Source organism: Strix uralensis, chromosome 2 (assembly GCF_047716275.1).
Source record: "Strix uralensis isolate ZFMK-TIS-50842 chromosome 2, bStrUra1, whole genome shotgun sequence".
Taxonomy (NCBI): domain Eukaryota; kingdom Metazoa; phylum Chordata; class Aves; order Strigiformes; family Strigidae; genus Strix; species Strix uralensis.
Window position 1 is genome coordinate 65,133,266 of NC_133973.1, and position 12,901 is coordinate 65,146,166.

Sequence of the window (12,901 nt, forward strand, 5' to 3'; positions counted from 1 at the left end):
GAGGCTTCATTTCACTGATTGTTAAAAGCAAAGCTGGGCTTGTTCCTACTCATCATTACAAAAACTACTAGAAGAAGAAAGGTTGGATTGTTAAAAGCTTTTATGTAGGAAAGATGAAAATATTTACATCTACACCTGCACAAAATGGTGGCAAGTCAAGTAGAGATATTCTGTAGCATTATTTCTATTACTGTTTTAAGAATTTATGACTGTAGCATCCCAGTGCAAGTAGTTTCTATTAACCATATAGTTTTGATACAGTTCAATAAAACAAAATAAAAGGAGTATCATCAAAAGATTGTGGTCCTGAACCTTCTTGTAACTTTTCTTGGCACAGTGTAATTCCATGGAATTCAGCCAATATTTCAACAAGAAATATCAGAATTCATCTTTGTATTTTACTTTTTTTTTCCCCCCTCGGTGTTTAGAACTTAAATGTTGTTGAACCACTTACCCTTCCAGGGACCAGTCCAGAGACCAATCAGGAGGTCGATGATGGGAATGTTCAGATGATGACATTCTTAACGTAGAGCTTAACTGATACGAGATTGTACGATTCTGGTGTCGAAGCTCCTGTACAGCACATTCTCTAAATAAACATTATTTTACAGTGAGGCTAAGCACTTTTACAAAATCATCAAAATGATTTCATAGTATTTATAATCTCTTTTTCTTTTTCTATTTAAGATTGTCAGCTTTTTTATTTTATTTTAAAAGAAGATGTGGTGTTCATCATAACCTTCTGTGAAAGACAGATTAGTGACTCTCTCTGTAGTACTCCCTTACTCAGATTTAGTTCTACATATCCATTGTCTCTATTTTCCCTAAAAGACAAGCTAGCCATGGTTGCTGCAGGTTAAACTCTAAAAATTGTAAAACTCTCCAGGGAGGAAGAGCCTAATTTTAAAGTTATTCACAAGTCTGCAACATAAAGATAATCACTTTAATATCATTACTGATTTTATTAAGAACAGTGTTGGTTGTGGTATTCTTGTGCTGTTTGATTTGGCAAGGCCAGTGAACTAGAATCTACCTGAAGTGCACTGAAACTTATGGATATTTAAGGGATGGGTATTTAAGAGATACCAGTGGGAAAGTTGTAAAATGGTAGTCTAGTCGTTTTGACTGCAAGGGACAGGGCCTGGATACTGGATCAATCCATAACTCTTGCATCTGGGTGTACGGGGAGGAAGTATGTGGGATTGGATAATACATTGGAAAATTTTGGAGGTACATACTCATCTGGGATCCTGGTTTCAGGCTGCCAATTGTTTACAGAAGAAGAATCTAGTCTGGGTTGGATTGGAAAACTACTAGAAAGGGTGGCTACAACAACCCCAGAGTTTCAATGTATAACCCCAGTAAAACCTGGACAATAGTTCATTATAAATGAATGGGTGTTTTGGGAGGTAGCACTGACCCAGGCTGGAAAAAAGGACTCCAATTTGCCCAAAACGTTGCAGATGAAGGTATAGCAAGGACTGCCTGTATGGTATTGAACTGAAACCAACCCCAGTGTGGCTTAGCCATTACCACAGGCCTACCTATGGAGTGGACCACTGAAGCAGATCACCAAAACCTTTAGGAGAGTGGTCAGATCCAGCATCAGCTCATGGAGCTCAATCTACAGGCAGGAAAAGGGCTCGCTCTAGCAGCAGGAGCCCAGTGAGACAGTAACAGTCTTCCACCACGTAGCTACTAACATCCCACAACCTTGTGCCTGGGGAGGTATCATATACATTGACGGCTAGTCTTATTAGCATTATTGCTTTTAAGGGCTTTACTATGCACATGCTGTACTGTCTTTAATGGTCAAGATGGTGCTGGCAGTGGTGGGAAGTCAGAGTGCAGCTGCTTGCACCTCTCACAGGTAACTGCCATGGAGAATACCAAGTTTGAGTATGAATGTAGCAAAACTGTGACCAATGAGGAAAAGTAACTATGGGCAAGTTTTTCATTTGGGAGGAGACTGGGGCAGAGAAAGGGAGGTGCAAGGCAGCAAAAAGGAGGGTCAAGAAACAGAAAGGGATAAAGAGATGTTCAAGTCTTGCACTTGAGGCTGTCCAGGGGTACCTGACAGTCAGTCCCTGCACTTGGTGACCACAGCCAACAGGACAGTAAATCAAACCTGTTGTTTCCACATGAGTCCAAACTGGTTCTGCAGTCAGGAGGATGGGAGTGATGGGAAGGTGCTTTTCCTGACTGGTATAGAAAAACCCATACAGATGGATTAAGCCTCATGGTATCACTGTGTTGGTGCTCATTCAAGGCCTGACAGCGTGGGCACTTCCACCTCCTAATTTCAGGCATTATTTCATTCTGCACAAAGGCAGTAAATCAATACGACTAGCTAAGTCAGTGTTATAACAAGGATATCAACTACCCTCTTCTTTAAACTAACAACAAAAAAACCCAGTCAGTACTCACATCTGCTGCTTCCATTATATACTATCATGGTACTGTCTTTAATGATAGTATTTTTCCTCTCTGGCTAATTATCTCATTTTCACTTGCTAGTACCAGAAAAATAGATTGGCTGTAAGAAGCCGGCTTGGAGCTTTAATCCCTTGCCCTGCAAGCAAGAGAGACAGATACCTGCTCTTGTAAAGCATGACTTTCCAAGGAAAAACAGAAAAGAAATAGAATTCCTGTAACCTTTGCAGGACACTGAAGGGACACTGTTTTGATTTTATGAAAAAGCCAAAAAAAGAAAAAAGCTCTAGCCTTTCAAAGACAGCTAAATTGAATGACAGCCTCAGATTTTTATATGAGAACATTTCAGTCTTTGCTATCTAAGATTTCTGCATACAGTTTTTGCAGCTGCCTTACAGACTGCATAGTGGAACCTAGATTTGTTCTTTCCAAAACAATTCAGGTAATTATGTTTGTAATTCTCCTGAAGTAGAAGAGAAATTCCCTTCAGGAATGAAAACTGAAGATCTTTGCCTCAGTATAGGCTCACTCTAGTATTTGTTTTGCTAACCAACTGTAAACTAAGTGTTGATATTGCAACTATAAACAATCACGTGAGTAACAAATTATCCTTAACCAGAAGAAGAGATTAAGTATGGAGGCTGATTCAACTTTCTGCCAATGAACACTTCAAGAAGAAACACTTGCAATCCCTACCAGGGAGCATCCATACACCATGAGATGGATGCACTCACATAGGGGAAGTAGAGAAACAACAGTCTGAAGAAGATCGCATTTCTTTTAAAACTCGTACTCCTGTATTAGCATAGTATGTCTCATTCTATGCAGCTGAAGAAGCACAAACGATGCCACCTTTTAAATTGACTCAACAGCTAACACAAAAATTTAGATGTTTTTGCCATGACTTCAGGGTAAAGGAGAATCCAATTTGAAACATACACTGAGATATTTAAGAAATCCATCTGTAAAAGACCTAGCATTAGGTATAGAGGTGCTCCCTCCAAAACCCTCATCCTTACTTATGAGAGAACAGAGTATCAACAAAGTAATTTACTACAATTAAACAAGACATCTGATTCTCAAATCTGTGCTATAATCACATCACTCAGCTTCTTTTAGCCATCCTTCTTACATACCCAAACTAATGCCTGACATGGTAGTATTTTATCCTCAATACATCTATGAAATAGAGAAGTACTGATGTTTCACAGATAAGAAAACTAAGTAGATAAACTAACTCATGAAACAGGCTAGGGACTGTTCTCTGGTACTGTGGTCAAATCACATGAAACAACTTGTACATATTGTTAAACTCTTCCCACAAGAAAAAAAAAAAAATTACTTTGGCCATGCTGCCATTTGGGAACTATCTCTAGCACCTCCCACGCCCCAAGTAGTACCTGGGAGAATGCAAGTTGGTACAGGCTAAAGTAATTCCAGAGTGTCTACTAAACTTTATGGACAGTTGTGTGGATCCCTCAAGTCAATGCTCTGACTTGGTTTACTTCAGCTAGCACAGGTGTAACCAAAAGGTAGCCATTCATATCGCAGAACTTAGTACTCTATAAACCACTTTTCTAGCCAACTAGTCACCTAGACTGTGCCTATAGATCAAGACAGGCATCACTATAAATGAGTGAAGACAGACGAGCACCTTCAGAAAAGTGATCCGTTCCATCCTAAAACAGGCAATTCCATAGGGCAGTTTATCTCAGTGTCTTGTTCCACTGGCTATAAAGGGAACCTAGACAACTAATTTAGACAGCATGTATAAAGCTACACAGACTGAAGTCAGTGACATGAATAGCCTCTGAACACAGAGGAGATGTACAGCAGAGCAAACCCAAACTTTGCTGTTTATCCTACTAATCAGTCTAAGTCTTAGTACTATATTGTATTTCACCCGAGTTAGATGCAGGAAGCTTAATACAAACACATATACTTGCCTTTCAAAGTGCTCAGTCCCCAGCTGTCTTTTGGCGATATACAGTTCCAACTCTAGCTCAGCTGCTCTATTTCTGAGCTGAGTAAGATCTTGACTCTGCACAGCACTGTAAAGTCCATACACTTTAATTAGATAGCAACTATAATCCTCCAAGTATGTTACCAAATACAATTATCCAAAGCCAAAAGGGCAGCTATTCCATGCAATTGAAATTAAGAAAATTTTTTTGAGTAAAATGTAACACTACACAGAAAAGTCTATCACGGTATAGCTGAGGAATCAGAAGCAGGTTTTTGGTATCTTCTGCTGTTAAGGTGACCAAAGTACATTGGCCATTTGAAAATGCAGCTTGATATAAAATCATCTTTGAGTATATACACTTGGAAAGAATGGTAACACCTGAAATATTCTCCTAGTCATTTACTCACAGTTTATTTTCTGCTAAAGAATGCTGTTCCTTGAGAAACTGAATTTCAGAGTCTTTTTCTTGCTTTGCTCTCTGTGACTGAAAGTCTTTCTCACGACTGGACACAATCAAAGATTCCAGGTTTTTCATAGACGCTCTTTCATTTCCCAGTTGTTTTCTCAGCAGCTCAATTTCAGAATGAAATGAGTCACACTTGCTCTGCAGCTAAACAAAGATTTTAAAGTTTTAGATGTATGTTTGTTAAGCTTACTGGCTGTCTGTTATGGTAATTATTTTTTTTTTAATAGAAAAATAAAAAAGGAAGTCTGGGACCAATGAGAACTAACAGGAGAGTGATAGAATCATATGGAAAATACCTGAATAATCTGAGCATGTATGAACAATTTTTCAGAGTTTATCCAAGCTGAGTTTTTTAACATTTGCCTGTCAAATATTAATTTTGTAGTTTTTGTAAAAATCAAAGACAATAGAGATTGATCTTCAAGGGAAATTATGGAAATATTATTAAAGAGATATTGATAATTCCTAAACCAGCCAAGCATTTTAAAGTCCATGACAAGTTTCTTTGCTAATAAACTGCTCTAGCTATTCTGCTTACTTAGTGACTAGATGTAAAATCCAAGACATCTTTAAAGAAAACAATCAGTAATTTTAAGTCCTGACTTTTGAGTATTCATAGTAAAACCTTGCAAAGCAGTGAGCTTTTCAAATAGTATACAGCATCCACCCTCTGAGGACTAAGCCAAATTAAACATTCAAAAAATACTAATCATCAATAAGGATTTCTTTGATCATTCTAGATATCAAAGTAGATTTAGAACCCTTAAGTATAACGTTAACATAAACTTATTTTTCTAATATATTTCACATACCCTTTCTACCTTCTCTGCTTGTGGAGGATTTAATCATTCTTTGACTGCATCTAGTTTAATGCAAAGTTCTTGTGTAGATGGGAGATTTGCGAGCACAGAGATTCTCTCCCAATATATGCTTTGAAGGTCTCTTTCCATTTTCACAAGAGACTTGCTTAAGACAGAAATCTGAGCCTCGTATGCTGCTTCTGTTGTTAAATGCTACAGTAAAGCAGTATCAGATAACCAAAACTCTACTGCAAAGAGATTTTAAAACTGCTTCCAAAATCCTTCAAAAATATCTCCATGTAGTTGTGGTGAATTTTAAGAAGCAGTGGTCATTTATTCTGGAATAAACTTTGAAGTTATTTCTTTAAATAACTCCTGTATATAAAAACTAGAAGAGAAGAGTTCTTGCTTCTGGCAGCAAAATCAGCTACTAACATTTTATCCTCTACTCCTTCTTTGGAGCTAAAAAGGGTCAAAATTCTGTCATGGGCCCCATTCCATTTTTAGATTAGACCCTCTTATTTTAGCAGTAAAATGTATTCTTGCATGTAGATGATCAGTGAATGTTGAGATATTGTCAGTCATATTTATACTGCTGTCACCTGTAAACTCAGAAGTCACACTGAAGAGAAGGCCAGCAGCAGCAGTTCTGACTAAGCACATTCAGAATTTTGTATAATTAACATAATGTAGGTTTTTCCTTTTTGAAAAATACTTGTACTTTGCCCAGTGACACTTGTATTTCCGGTCACTTTTAACTACTTAATTTTCAGTGGATAGCAGAATGAGTCTGGGAGCTTGACAAAAGCAAAGAGAGAGACCAAGCACTGTGACTTCCTTGAAGGATTTATTAGGATTGAGATCCAAAGAGATGATTGTAGCATCACATAAGAGCATATCACATAAATTCTAGCTCCGTCTTGCCTGAAATAAAGCACAAGGAACACAGAACACTGCTGAGCATGTTAAGATTTCTGAATAAAAACTTATGTGTTTTAGATACGTGCCTTACACATAACTGCTATGAACCCGAATATGACATCTGGAATTCTGACTCAATTTGCTGACAAAGTTTTCATGAAGAGGCCTGTTTATTCCTATACTTAATAGCAGGCATGTGGGAAGGAAATAGAAGGATGAAATCTCTATCCATTTGAGGCTCGCTGGACAAACTAGGACCATGTACCTGTTTTATTATATTAAAAAAATGTCAAAATCTGCCACACAATCTTCCTGTGCTGTTTTGCTACAGTTCTCATCCACTTGCTGAACAGCAGCAGTTCAGTTCCTCTTGGGTATCTAATGTGCATGGGTAGCCCTCAGTAGCCTATGTCATATTCAGAAAGCAGAGATGATCTGCAACAAAAACTGTAACAACCCAAAACCAGAAGATAGTTTATGTGTTCATAACATATTTCCAAAGCCATGCTGTGCATCTCCCTTTAAGTTCTTCAGATTCTCAAGCACGGAGAGGATCTTTAGGACACCTAAAGTTGTGGAAAGAAGGTTGAAAAGCTGGAAGCAAGAAAAGCAGGGACAAGAATCTAACAGATGACAAAGCTCTAGGTATGTTTCAGGTATGCTGTGGAGTTGTGTGTGACATTATGCCTTCAGTCATTCCAAACATGAGAGCATTTTATAACTTTTTTTCCTTGAAATATGCTATTTTATTTAAAGATTTTTTTTCCAAGTGTGACTAGTGGAATTCTAGTAATGTTTAATTAAATAAACTTGAACTCCATACAGTTCATTGTAGAAGTACCTCTAAGATACGAGAAGTGGCATTAAGCATAATTTTAAACAGCTGCAGGCTTAAAATACCACCAGATCATTTCAAGGGTGAACTATGGAAAGAATGATTTCAACTTACTTGCTCTATCTCTGTTTCAAGGGACCCCATTTTCTCTTTCAACCTGCGGTTCTCAGACTCCACACTGACCAGTGCCAGTCTAACAGAGCTACAATCTGCTTCTGCTTGATGGCATTTTGCTTCCCAACTTTCTCCTTGTTCACAGGCTTTGTGGTAATTCTCCAAAAGCTCGCAGTTCTCTCTCTCCTAACACATAAAGCTTGTTTAATAATTTACAGTAAACTTCACAAAATATGGATATCTATACATGTATGACATGATATTGGATGTTCTCTTTCCATTGAAAACTTTGCTGTTTAGCCAAAACGTTGAGACACTTCTCAGGAACCAGTGTTTTTTGTACAAGATGGCTGCATTTTAATGCTCAAAAGAGATCTGTTAAAAATGGCTAAACTAAAATTACAAATATGAGGTATAGTAACGTATTGCAGAAATATTTTTTTTACTGTTAATCCCATATGGTAATAAAGACAAAAGAGTCCCAAGTCTCTATTATTCACAGTCTGAATTCTTAAGTTTAATAAACACATTTATATAAAACCACAGTGAAATATACTTCCTTACTTGTGTACTGCAAAAACAGCTAAGGAAATGTGTTCAAACTATTAAAAACATGTTAATAGAATACAAATAAGTTTCAGCTAGGAAGCAAATTCTTTCATGGAAATATGGTTAAAATTTCATTTTTAGTTAAAACAACAGCTTTTGTTAACAGGTTTAATCCATTTACTCACTTTAGACTTCAGTACACCCTTCAGCCTGACAATATCTGCACTTGAATCCTGGGCTTTCAACTTCATATCATCAAGCTCATTCTGGTACTTTGATAGTTTTTTATATAGTACCTATAATGAAAGATTTGTTTCATAAGGTTAAAGTATACTGTTTGCACCTTTACAAAAAAATAGTATGTATCTAGCACCTATGACTTTATTAACTACTTATTTAAAGGCTATATAAAATCTAAACCATCTATATTTCTAGAAATAAAAGTTTGCACATGTCAAAAAATATTTCCCTTCTTTGACTTACAAATAATGCTAAATTATCTTAAAAAGAAGAAAAGTGACAATAAAAGAACGCAGAAGCTAAGAAAAAGACAGATGGTTTATTTAGCAGATAGGTGGTCATAACAAAATAGCCTGCCCTATTTAAGGAAAAGGGCTCAAGAGTCAGTTCCCTCTTTTTTACATGTTACAGTCTCTTAAAAGCCCACATCTGAAAAGGCAGAAGACAGCTAAAAATGGAATTAACTAATTAAGTGGTTATCTCCTAATCAGGAGAAAAAAAGCCACAAGTATTAGGAGAAGGTACACAGTTCTGGCAACTACTGCTTGAGAAACAAAACAGAGAAGAAAAAAACCCCACAGAGAGGCTGTTTTGAACCGCCCTGTTCAGAAACTCTTCCTTCCTTACAAAATTGCTATGAGAACACTCATCTACAAGAACCAGGTGGGGCAGGGGTGGGGCAGGGGTGGGGCAGGGGTGGGGCAGGGGTGGGGCAGGGGTGGGGGGGAGTGGGGTGAAAAAGGTAGGCTATGGAGAAACTCCTGTTCCTGTTGTGAAAAGGCTGTGAATTGCTGGGAAAGGTTCTGTGAAGTTTTCCAGTGAACCCAACTGAAGAAAAGGGAATGCTACTTTAAATACTTGGAATGTCACCTAAATTAATGGAAGAACCTAGAGGAACCATTACATGTTATAGAGGAAAGCCCATTAAAAAGTAGTTGATCCTACAAGGCTAAGACCTTGTTTCTAATTGCTTCTACAAGCATCCAGGCATTGTAAAGAAAACCATGAAGTTTTCAAAAGTAGCTAGAAGCAACAGGAGGCTGTTTTGTACCAGCTGACCACATCAATAACAACTGGTCTTCTGAGAGAAGGTTCAGAATAGTGATTCCCTGAAGCAAACTCTTTCAGTAATCCATGTTTCTAGTCACACTACTACCTACCTTTGGCGTCCAAGACTACTAGGATCTCTTTTCTAGCATACTCAAAGAGGGCGCTAAAGAGTTAGTGTGTTTGAGAGAATTATTTAGCATTGCAGTGCAGAATTAGGCACCTGATCTAATGTAGTTAACTATGCTTCCTCTGTAGTGAAGGGAGAGAGACAGGTAAAATGAATCACTTTAAAAACTGGGATGGGATGAATCTCCTTCTGGAGGACTTTTCTTCATGTAAAGGGGAACCTTAATGCCCAAAAACTTTCATATAGCTAAAATCAGGTGAAGTTAATGTGTTCCTTCAAAACAGGGTAGCACTTCTAGAAGAAGAGAAAGCCAGGTGAGCAGAAAGTATTTTCAAAGACAAAGATATCCTAAACAGTAGAATAAGTGCAGAGAAGAAAGAGCAAGTATCAGAAAACCTAAATGAAGGCAAGAAGTTGAACAAAAAGAAGAAAAGCCAGACATTACACAGTGATGAACTACTACAGGCATTAAGCTTAATTTCTAGCTGCTTGGAAAATACATTGATGCGTGAACATTTTGTGTGCATAAGATGACACTTTAGTTTTAAGTATTTTTAACTACTTTCATTAGTAACTGCACACAGATAAATAACACAGTAGATAATGTAATTTTCTATTATAACCAAGTATTTGCAGCATCTTTTATCCAAAAGCCACTTTAAAGGAATGTAAATAAATACAATACTATTCATAAAGCTTTGAACCTTATTAAAATATGTACTGTGTTAAATTATTAGCAAATCAAATTCATAAGCTTGTAAGTGCTCTGGACCAGTCACAGCACAGTATAAGAAATAGTGCTGCCTTTATAGTACTTTTCCATATAAGCGATAGTTATAACTGCCAGAGTGTTTTTACATGAAGATCAAAGAGAAACATTAATTAGCTCTTCCTCAAGATAAGCATCCAAACCATTACATAAGAATAGCAGGTCCTCTTTATACAAGTGAGCTGAGCAACAATGGAAAAATCGGAATTTGAAAAATGAGCTTAAAAAGTAGTTTGCAGATTTACTTCAGATGAGGGCTCAACAATTCTATGCACTACTTGAAAAATACACAATTTGCCTTTTTATACAGGGGTTCTCCATTCAAATATACCTGATTTTCTTGCTTAATATTAGAAAGATGCTCTTGTAACCTGTCATTCTCCTGAGCTAATGATTCTCTGTTCTTGTCAGCCTGTGCAAGTTGTTTGTTGGTTTCTTGTAGCTGTTGATGCAAACTGGTGATATCTTTCTCACAGATACAGAGAGCTTCAGCAGATTTTCTATGCAGCAAACAATAAATACTTCAGGTATGACAATATTGCCCAACCTAATACAAATGATAGCTTTTCCAGTGGTTAAGTTTGTAAGTCATGAAACAAAGCTGTAACACTTTAATATTTAATAGAGTTTAAAAAAATTCATACATTAGCACATTCCATGATTCAATTTTTGAGTTAATGTTATAAATTAATCAAAATTTAGTAATGATCTTGATATTTTATCCTTACTTTGTGGAATGCTCCAACTCAGAAATCAGAATCTTGAAATCTGAAATTATATTCTCCTTAAAAAGAAATAAAAAATTAAAACAAATCTCTCATCACTCCTCACTATAAATAAAAAAAAAAATAAATAAGCTTATTTATATTTTCCTTTCATTCAGCTAGCTGGTTCATTTAACTATTTAGTGCAAAATGGATTGTGGGTTTCCAAGTTTCACCATGTGCTGTTTAGGGCTGAAAATTCTGATAATCTAATTTGGCAAATAAAGGAACAAATATTGTTATCTTCTGCAGAATTTAATAACTTTAATTAAATTCTTTAATCCTTTGTGGTTCTAAAGGTAGAATTTGGCTCACACTCCCAAAACTAAATGATGTCTTCTGTCTATTAGATAAGTTATCACAGCTTTTCTACAATGAGTAAACTACCAGAGTCTGGTAGCTTGTAACTGATAAAACAAGAATTCCATCACTGTATTTCCATAAAGAAGACGATGTCGCTGTAGAGACGGACAAAGCCACACACACACACACTCTCACACGGGTGAATAAGCGGCTAGGGGTTTTTTATTACTAAAAGCATGCATTTTTATATATTTCAGGTGCCAGAGTGTCACAATATATTTGGTCAAAAAGTTGTTTTTACCATTCTCATTGGATAACCTTTATCAGTTTTCTCCCTGCTTACTTCATCCTGCTGTATAATCTGCAGTTCCTTGGAAGTTATTTGCTTGAAGCAAAGCTTCCCTATCTGGAGGGTACACCGGAATCTTGTCAAGGTCAAATCAACAACCTCTTCAATCAGGTTGTTGGCAGACCAGCTGCCTTCCCCGACAAGACAGCACAAAGTATATCACTTTATTCCCTTGTCTTTGGATACAGATATTAAAAGAAGCATAGATAGGCTAAGGAAATGCCTTCCACTGGAGACACAAGAGAGGTGAGAGACAGCCATCTCTTCTCTGAAATGGACCCCATTTTACAATTTACAGTTTTTAAAATGTATAGTCAGTGCTTATGGCAAAATGATTACAGCCTCTCCTGCAATATCTTTTCTTTAAGATTTTGCTAAAATTCAGTGCAAATTCTTGAGTTAACAATTGCAACAGTTAAAAAGTACCTTCTTTAGTTTACCCTAAATACCCAGATTACCTAAGCTGAAGTGAAAAACACTGGTTCAGATCTAAGAACTAAGCATCTTCATTATATAGTTTGAAATCACACTGTGCAATAAACTGATGACTCTTGATAAGTATAAACCATACAAAACACCGAACATGAGATGTTCAACACTGCTCAATCCTACTGCTGTTGAAGTCAAAATGAGCTTTATTGTTGCCTTGAAACTGGAGCAGAACTAGGTCAGCACTAAGCACTGTTGCAGATACCAATATAAGATAGGTGTGATGACCCAACAGATCCTTTCCCTATTTACATGTTAGAACATACTTTAAATGCCATGCTTTCCTCAAAAGTAGCTATCTTCTCTCTTTCTTCTTTCACACAGTCTTGCAAAGCTGCCTTCTCTTTACCAAGTTGTGCAATTGTTTCTTTCAAAGCACAGATCTCCTCTTGTTGCACAAGACTTTGTCTTGAAAAGTTATCTGGACACAAGCAGAAAGGTCTCATTTTTCTTAATTCAACCCATTTGAAATAAAAATTCTTTTGATGCACTTCTAAAGCGTAAAAGAACATGGCAAAATCTTCCCTTCAAGAAAACACTGAAGCATGTACCTTTTTGAAACATATAAATAATCCGACTAATACTTATAGAATCGCAGTCTTCCTTAGATCAAGGCCATAAATTACTTGGCTCAAAATAAATCTATCTTTAAACAGCAAACGTTTAGATCATTAAAAACAACTTTCTCGGGTATTATAACAATAAAGGCTTAAACAGAATTAAAAT

At 36.7% G+C, this 12,901-nt stretch overlaps 1 protein-coding gene across 1 annotated transcript in view; it reads right to left on the reverse strand.

Moving 5' to 3' along the window:
* Window positions 1-450: 450 nt before the first annotated feature.
* The window catches only part of TSGA10 (testis specific 10), a 29,845-nt gene continuing 17,394 nt past the window's right edge, over window positions 451-12,901 (reverse strand). The window contains exons 10-17 of the mRNA XM_074860773.1: window positions 12,442-12,596; window positions 10,999-11,054; window positions 10,602-10,770; window positions 8,270-8,380; window positions 7,536-7,721; window positions 4,807-5,009; window positions 4,380-4,484; window positions 451-589 (exon numbers count right to left, since the gene is read on the reverse strand). Coding sequence (XP_074716874.1) covers window positions 451-589; window positions 4,380-4,484; window positions 4,807-5,009; window positions 7,536-7,721; window positions 8,270-8,380; window positions 10,602-10,770; window positions 10,999-11,054; window positions 12,442-12,596 — 1,124 coding nt within the window. The remainder of the gene's footprint in view (window positions 590-4,379; window positions 4,485-4,806; window positions 5,010-7,535; window positions 7,722-8,269; window positions 8,381-10,601; window positions 10,771-10,998; window positions 11,055-12,441; window positions 12,597-12,901) is intronic.